At 49.2% G+C, this 8,601-nt stretch overlaps 2 protein-coding genes across 2 annotated transcripts; both read right to left on the bottom strand.

Moving 5' to 3' along the window:
* Window positions 1–5,472: 5,472 nt before the first annotated feature.
* On the bottom strand, window positions 5,473–8,013 carry LOC138373655 (uncharacterized). Its single transcript, XM_069339997.1, has 2 exons — window positions 6,013–8,013; window positions 5,473–5,478 (listed from the first exon to the last, which is right to left on the bottom strand). The coding sequence occupies exons 1-2, from the start codon at window positions 8,011–8,013 to the stop codon at window positions 5,473–5,475; spliced, it is 2,007 nt and encodes a 668-aa protein (XP_069196098.1).
* A 12-nt stretch (window positions 8,014–8,025) lies between these two features.
* LOC138373654 (major royal jelly protein 5-like) lies at window positions 8,026–8,385 on the bottom strand. The gene has a single exon (XM_069339996.1). The coding sequence runs from the start codon at window positions 8,383–8,385 to the stop codon at window positions 8,026–8,028; it is 360 nt and encodes a 119-aa protein (XP_069196097.1).
* Between the last annotated feature and the right edge of the window lie 216 nt (window positions 8,386–8,601).

The raw sequence follows: 8,601 nt of genomic DNA, 5'->3' as shown, positions 1-8,601 counted from the left end.
CTCTAACTCTTCTGTCTCCCAGTGACGTGAGGTTTAATTCCCGTAGTCTCTTCTCCAAGCTCATAACCCTCAGTTCGCGTACTAGTCTGGTGGCAAACCTTTGAACCTTTTCCAGTTTAGTCTTAGGCTTGACTTTATATGGACTCCATGTTCGAGCCGCATACTCCAGGATTGGTCTGACGTATGTGGTATATAATGTTCTGAAAGATTCCTTACACAAGTTTCTAAAGGCCGTTCTTATGTTAGCCAACCTGGCATATGCCGCTGACGTTATCCTCTTGATATGAGCTTCAGGGGACAGGTCTGGCAAGATGTCAACCCCCAGCTCTTTTTCTCTCTCTGACTTGAAGTATTTCATTTCCCAAATGATACCTTGTATCTGGTCTCCTGCTCCCTACACCTATCTTCATTACATTACATTTGCTTGGGTTAAACTCTAACAACCGTTTGTTCGACCATTCCTGTAGCTTGTCCAGGTCTTCTTGAAGTCTCAAGCTGTCCTCCTCTGTCTTAATCCTTCTTATAATTTTGGCATCGTCAGCAAACATTGAGAGGAATGAGTCTATATCCTCTGGGAGATCATTTACGTATATCAGAAACAGGATAGGTCAGAGTACAGAGCCCTGTGGGACTCCACTGGTGACTTCACGCCAATCTGAGGTCTCACCCCTCACTGTAACGCTCTGCTTCTTAGTGCTTAGGTATTCCCTTATCCACTGGAGCGCCCTACCAGTTACTCCTGCCTGTTTCTCTAGCTTATGCATCAGCCTTTTATGGGGTACTGTGATAAAGGCTTACCGACAGTCCAAAAAAATGCAGTCTGCCCATCCTTCTCTTTCTTGCTTAATCTTTGTCACCTGATCATACAATTCTATTAAACCTGTAAGGCAAGATTTACCCTCCCTGAACCCATGTTGATGATTTGTCAAGAAGTCCCTTCTCTCCAGATGTGTTACTAGGATTTTTCTCACGATCTTCTCCATCACCATGCATGGTATACAAGTTAAAGACACTGGCCTGTAGTTCAGTGCCTTTTGTCTGTCACCCATTTTGTATATTGGGACAACATTAGCAGTCTTCCATATTTCTGGTAGGGCTCCCATTTCTTATGACCTACTATACACTATGGAGAGTGGCTAACAAAGTGCTCCTGCACACTCTTCCAATACCCATTGTGAGATTCCGTCCGGCCCAACAGCCTTTCTTACGTGCAGCTCCAATAGGTGCCTCTTTATCTCATATTTTGTAATTTCAAACCCTTCCAAGGCCGCCTGGTTTCTTGCCACCTCTCCTAGCGCCGTGACCTCTCCTTGTTCTATTGTAAAGACATCCTAGAACCTTTTGGTGAGTTCCTCACACACTTCTTTGTCAATCTCCGTGTACCTGTCCTCACTTCACCTTGTGTGTGTGTGTACTCACATATTTGTACTTACCTATTTGTGCTTGCGGGGGCTGAGCTTTGGCCGTTTGGTCCCGCCTCTCAACTGTCAATCAACTGGTGTACAGGTTCCTGAGCCTACTGGGATCTATCATATCTACATTTGAAACTGTGTATGGAGTCAGCCTCCACCACATCACTGCCTAATGCATTCCATCCATTAACTACTCTGACACTGAAAAAGTTCCTTCTAATGTCCCTGTGGCTCATGTGGGTACTCAGTTTCCACCTGTGTCCCCTTGTTCGCGTCCCACCAGTGTTGAATAGTTTATCCTTGTTTACCCGGTCGATTCCTCTGAGGATTTTGTAGGTTGTGATCATGTCTCCCCTCACTCTTCTGTCTTCCAGTGTCGTAAGCTGCATTTCCCGCAGCCTTTCCTCGTAACTCATGCCGTTTAGTTTTGGGACTAGTCTAGTGGCATACCTTTGGACTTTTTCCTGCTTCGTCTTGTGCTTGACAAGGTACGGGCTCCATGCTGGGGTCGCATACTCCAGGATTGGTCTTACATATGTGGTGTACAAGATTCTGAATGATTCCTTACACAGGTTCCTGAATGCTGTTCTGATGTTAGCCAGCCTGGCATATGCCGCAGACGTTATTCTTTTTATGTGGGCTTCAAGAGACAGGTTTGGTGTGATATCAACTCCTAGATCTTTCTCTCTGTCCGTTTCAATAAGTACTTCATCTCCTATTCTGTATCCTGTGTCTGGCCTCCTGTTTCCACTGCTTAGTTTCATTACTTTGCATTTACTCGGGTTGAACTTCAACAGCCATTTGTTGGACCATTCACTCAGTCTGTCTAGGTCATCTTGTAGCCTCCTACTATCATTCTCTGTTTCAATCTTCCTCATAATTTTTGCATCATCAGCAAACATTGAAAGAAACGATTCTATACTCTCTGGGAGATCATTTACATATATCAGAAACAGTATAGGTCCAAGGACTGACCCCTGCAGTACTCCACTCGCAACGTCTCGCCAATCTGAGACCTCACCCCTCACAGTGACTCGTTGTCTCCTGTTGCTTAGGTATACTCCCTTATCCAATGGAGTACCTTCCCTTCCTCACCGGCCTGCATCTCCAGCTTTTTCACTGGTCTCTTGTGTGGTACTGTATCAAAGGCTTTCTGACAATCCAAAAGTATCCAGTCTGCCCATTCTTCTCTTTCTTGCCTGATTTTTGTTGTTTGGTCGTATAATTCAAGTAACCCTGTGAGGCAGGACCTGCCATCCCTGTACCCATGTTGATGCTGTGTTACAAAGTTCTTTCGCTCCAGATGTTCCACTAGCTTTCTTCGCACAATCTTCTCCATCAGCTTGCATGGTATGCAGGTTAGGAACACTGGCCTATAGTTCAGTGCCTCCTGTCTATCCTCCTTTCTTGTTTATCGGGACTACGTTAGCTGCTTTCTAAATTTCTGGCAGTTCCCTGTTGCCAGTGATTTGTTGTATACTATGGAGAGTGGCAGGCACAGTTCTTCTGCTCCTTCCTTTAGTATCCAAGGGGAGATTCTATCTGGGCCTATAGCCTTTGTCACATCCAACTCTAGTAAACACTTCCTTACTTCCCCGCTGGTAATCTCAAACTCTTCCAGTGGTTCCTGGTTAGCTATTCCCTCTCTTATATCTGGGATTTTTTCTTGCTCGAAGACCTCCTAGAATTTCTTATTCAGTTCCTCACACACTTCCTTGTCGTTTGTAGTGAATCCTTCTTCCCCTATTCTTAATTTCATAACCTGTTCCTTTACTGTTTTCTTCTCCTGATGTGGCTATGCAACAATTTAGGCTGAGTCTTTGTCTTGCTTGCGAAGTCATTTTTGTATTGTCTTTCTGCCTCTCTTCTCATCCTGACATATTCATTCCTGGCATTCTGGTATCTTTATCTGCTCTCCAGTGTCCTGTTATTCCTATAGTTTCTTCATGCCCTTTTACTTTGCTGCTTAGCTAGCCGACATCTCTGATTAAACCATGGGTTTCTCATCTTCATTTCACTGTTTTCCTTTTGGACTGAGACAAACTTGTCCGCTGCGTCTTTGCACTTCTGCGTGATGTAGTCCATCATATCTAGGGCCGTCTTTCCCCTGAGCTCTGTTTCTCATTCTATATCTGTTTGTGTGTGTGTGTGTGTGTGTGTGTGTGTGTGTGTGTTTGTGTGTGTGTGTGTGTGTGTGTGTGTGTGTGTGTGTCTAATTACCTAGGTGTAGTTACTGGATGAGAGTTATGCTTGTGTTGTCCCGTCTTCCCAGTACTCTGTCGTTTAATGCTTAGAAACTACTAAATGTGTGTGCGACACATGTGTGTGTGCGACACATGTGTGTGCGACACATGTGTATCACACACACATTTAGTAGTTTCTAAGCATTAATATAAAGATGATTTAATGTTTATTGGTAGTAACTATAATATGAATTATTTATTTCTTACGATCGAATATGACTTCACAGGAAGTCAAATATTTTGATCAATTAAGCACTTTGACGGTGGAAGATTCTGGGCTTGTGACCACAGTCATGTAGATATACATAGGCCTATAGGCTGACATGACCACTGGGGTGTAGTGATAGATGTATGATTTGGAAAATACTTCATTACATTGGTGATAAATATTGGTATGGTGGAATTTTCCACAAGTGAGGCAAACCATTGGTTCTGCTTGTTTCGTATCAACTCTATAAGTTGTTCTGCAGTTTGTCATATTAATTTTTTTCTTTTCAATTGTCTTCTTCTTGGAATGTTCTTATATTGGGTACTCTTGTGTGCGGTAATTCTTGGAATGTTCTTATATTGGGTACTCTTGTGTGCGGTAAACCAGTGTTCTTATCCCATCCTTTCCTGCCTTTTTCACTGGTTTTCAACATGTTTCATTCTAAAACGAATACACAGTAAACATTTGTTCCCAGTTGTTTAGTATTGTTGGGGACAAGGAGCGTGTTAGGACTAATTGAATCATCGATGGCGCAGTGGTAACACACTCGCCTCACCAGCAATTTGACCTGGGGTCGAGACCTTGCCAGGGAGGATTGACTAGTGGTCATTCTTTAAATGCTCGCCACTGTTCACCCAGAAGTAATTAGGTACTTCGTTGTAAATGGATTAGTGGGAGATAAGGAGGCCGCAGAGCCTTTAAGTAGCCAGACCGCCATTGGCTAAACCATTCCAAGTGGATAGGTTAATGCTATTGAAATCGTTTAACTTAGTATGATAGAGTTAGTTGATGAGGATGATAAAGTTAATCCCTTAGAATAAAGTAATTAGATGAGGATGATAAAGTTCATCCTTGAAGATAAAGTAAATCCCCCCCTGGTTTTCTTAATCCTTTCTTATAATGTATATATAAGGAGACCGCGACTTAGATTCTCCTGCCTCCACAGATCTCCAGTATCATCTTTTGATACTGGTAATGGCTCATAAAGGGCCACCACTTACGGGCTATTCATGCCCGTGCCACCTTTTGGGTGGTTTAATCTTCATCAATCAGTCAATAGATTCTCCTGAAGGAGGAGGCTTGAACAATCTCTCCTTTCACCTCACGCACCTAACTTTGCACCGAGTCAACCGTTCAAAATGAGACAAATGAAAGCATGCAGCGCAATATTGACGTTTTCTAAGCAATTGCCTCGATAGATTAGGTGGGTTGTGTGGGTTTGTGAGTTGATGGTTAAGCAGAACAGTTGAGTTTTTAACGGAGTGGTGAATTGAGAACTGTGGATGGATCAAGTGGAGAAAGTGCACAAGTGGATGAAACTCGTTAATTAATTAATAATTAATTAATTATGGCCTGAAAATAATTAAGGCAGATCAGAACTCTCATCAAATGTTATAAATTAGTGACATTCTGATTGAAATGGTTGTAGACGAATGTAATATATGATATAGTGGCCTCTTGAGGCCAAGCGTATAACAGAAACTGTTAACAATAGGACTGATTGTTGCAGGAGGGAAACTGGTTGGATTTAAATAGGAATTGCCTATTATAAATAGGCCTACTGAAGTAAATTGTTCCTTATGTGTTTTCCACCAAGAAAGTATATATTTTAAACCTGAAACAATAATAATTTTTACATTGGGACGACAAATATTTTTACTGTTACTGCAAAAAAAAATAATATATATTCAGTTCTATTTCTCCCAAAACTTTTTTTTTCCATTTCAATTAAGTATACAACTTTCTTTTTTAATGAAACATCAGTGCAATTCGCAGTGGCCCGGGCCACATTGGCAACGATATAGAGCGTCCATTGGAGGATGGGGAAGGGGGGGATGTTGCCAGGGGTCCATCAGACTGTTACTGCCTCCCTCTATGTAAATGGCATCGAACCTGTTCACATCTCTGTTTTCCTTTCTTCCGCTAATTGAATTCGCCACTTAGCGCCTGCGATCAAATTAGAATCTGCTGCCCCGGGATGACTTTAATTGTGATTCTTCTCTATCTCCTCCATTCGCCGCGTTCTCTATCTTCCTCTGTTCCTCTCTTATCTGTCTTTGCTTAATGATTTTGTTTTTCTTGGGGGGGGGGGGGGGAGGTCGTTGGCTTCGTTATTTGTTTTGTTGTTTATCTTTATCTTTATGTTTACTTCTGCGTCTCCTTCCTTGTCATGCCTCACGCCCGTGTCATGCCTCACGCCCGTGTCATGCCTCTCGGCTGTGTCATGCCTCACGCCCGTGTCATGCCTCTCGGCTGTGTCATGCCTCACGCCCGTGTCATGCCTCACGCCCGTGTCATGCCTCACGCCCGTGTCATGCCTCTCGGCTGTGTCATGCCTCACGCCCGTGTCATGCCTCACGCCCGTGTCATGCCTCACGCCCGTGTCATGCCTCTCGGCTGTGTCATGCCTCACGCCCGTGTCATGCCTCACGCCCGTGTCATGCCTCACGCCCGTGTCATGCCTCTCGGCTGTGTCATGCCTCACGCCCGTGTCATGCCTCACGCCCGTGTCATGCCTCTCGCCCGTGTCATGCCTCTCGCCCGTGTCATGCCTCTCGCCCGTGTCATGCCTCTCGTACGTGTCATGCCTCTCGACTGTGTCATGCCTCTCGCCCGTGTCATGCCTCTCGACTGTGTCATGCCTCTCGCCCCTGTCATGCCTCTCGCCCGTGTCATGCCTCTCGCCCCTGTCATGCCTCTCGCCCGTGTCATGCCTCTCACCCGTGTCATGCCTATCGGCCGTGTTATGCCTCTGGCCCGTGTCATGCCTCTCGCCCGTGTCATGCCTCTCGCCCGTGTCATGCCTTTCGCCCGTGTCATGCCTCTCGCCCGTGACATGCCTCTCGCCCGTGTCATGCCTCTCGCCCATGTCATGCCTCTCGGCCGTGTCATGCCTCTCGCCCATGTCATGCCTCTCGGCCGTGTCATGCCTCTCACCCGTGTCATTCCTCTGGCCCGTGTCATGCCTCTGGCCCGTGTCATGCCTCTCGCCCGTGTCATGCCTCCTGCCCGTGTCATGCCTCTCGGCTGTGTCATGCCTCTTGGCCGTGTCATGCCTCTCGCCCGTGTCATGCCTCTCGCCCGTGTCGTGCCTCTCGCCCGTGTCATGCCTCTCGCCCGTGTCATGCCTCTCGCCCGTGTCATTCCTCTGGCCCGTGTCATGCCTCTGGCCCGTGTCATGCCCCTCGCCCGTGTCATGCCTCTTGGCCGTGTCGTGCCTCTGGCCCGTGTCATGCCTGTCGCCCGTGTCATGCCTCCCGCTCGTGTCATGCCTCTCGCCCGTGTCATGCCTGTCGCCCGTGTCATGCCTCTCGCCCGTGTCATGCCTCTCGCCCGTGTCATGCCTCTCACCCGTGTCGTGCCTCTCGCCCGTGTCATGCCTCTCACCCGTGTCATGCCTTTCGCCCGTGTCATGCCTCTCGCCCGTGTCGTGCCTCTCGCCCATGTCATGCCTCGCGCCCGTGTCATGCCTCTCACCCGTGTCATGCCTCTGGCCCGTGTCATGCCTCTGGCCCGTGTCATGCCTCTCGCCCGTGTCATGCCTCTCGCCCGTGTCATGCCTCTCACCCGTGTCATTCCTCTGGCCCGTGTCATGCCTCTGGCCCGTGTCATGCCTCTCGGCCGTGTCATGCCTCTCACCCGTGTCATGCCTCTGGCCCGTGTCATGCCTCTCGCCTGTGTCATGCCTCTCATCCGTGTCATGCCTCTCGCCCGTGTCATGCCTCTCACCCGTGTCATTCCTCTGGCCCGTGTCATGCCTCTGGCCCGTGTCATGCCTCTCGCCCGTGTCATGCCTCTCGCCCGTGTCATGCCTCTCACCCGTGTCGTGCCTCTCGCCCGTGTCATGCCTCTCGCCCGTGTCGTGCCTCTCGGCCGTGTCATGCCTCTCGTCCATATCATGCTTCTCGGCCATGTCATGCCTCTCGCCCGTGTCATGCCTCTCGCCCGTGTCATGCCTCTCGCCCGTGTCATGCCTTTCGCCCGTGTCATGCCTCTCGCCCGTGTCATGCCTCTCGCCCGTGTCATGCCTCTCGCCCGTGTCATGCCTCTCGGCCGTGTCATGCCTCTCGGCCGTGGCATGCCTCTCGGCCGTGTCATGCCTCTCGGCTGTGTCATGCCTCTCGGCCGTGTCATGCCTCACCCGTGTCATGCCTCACCCGTGTCATGCCTCTCCCGTGGCATGCCTCTCGACCGTGTCATGCCTCTCGGCCGTGTCATGCCTCTCGGCCGTGTCATGCCTCTCGGCCGTGTCATGCCTCTCGGCCGTGTCATGCCTCTCGGCCGTGTCATGCCTCTCGGCCGTGTCATGCCTCTCGGCCGTGTCATGCCTCTCGCCCGTGTCATGCCTCTCGCCCGTGTCATGCCTCTCGCCCGTGTCATGCCTCTCGCCCGTGTCATGCCTCTCGCCCATGTCATGCCTCTCGGCCGTGTCATGCCTCTCGGCCGTGGCATGCCTCTCGGCCGTGTCATGCCTCTCGGCTGTGTCATGCCTCTCGGCCGTGTCATGCCTCACCCGTGTCATGCCTCACCCGTGTCATGCCTCACCCGTGTCATGCCTCGCCCGTGTCATGCCTCACCCGTGTCATGCCTCGCCCGTGTCATGCCTCGCCCGTGTCATGCCTCGCCCGTGTCATGCCTCACCCGTGTCATGCCTCACCCGTGTCATGCCTCACCCGTGTCATGCCTCACCCGTGTCATGCCTCACCCGTGTCATGCCTCACCCGTGTCATGCCTCACC

Source organism: Procambarus clarkii, chromosome 43, assembly GCF_040958095.1.
Source record: "Procambarus clarkii isolate CNS0578487 chromosome 43, FALCON_Pclarkii_2.0, whole genome shotgun sequence".
Taxonomy (NCBI): Eukaryota; Metazoa; Arthropoda; class Malacostraca; order Decapoda; family Cambaridae; genus Procambarus; species Procambarus clarkii.
This window is presented reverse-complemented; position numbering and strand designations above follow the sequence as displayed.

Coding starts and splice junctions, on each gene's coding strand:
- LOC138373655 (XM_069339997.1), bottom strand. CDS start 8,013: ATGACACGGGTGAGGCATGACACGGCCGAGAGGCATGACACAGCCGAG.
- LOC138373654 (XM_069339996.1), bottom strand. CDS start 8,385: ATGACACGGGTGAGGCATGACACGGCCGAGAGGCATGACACAGCCGAG.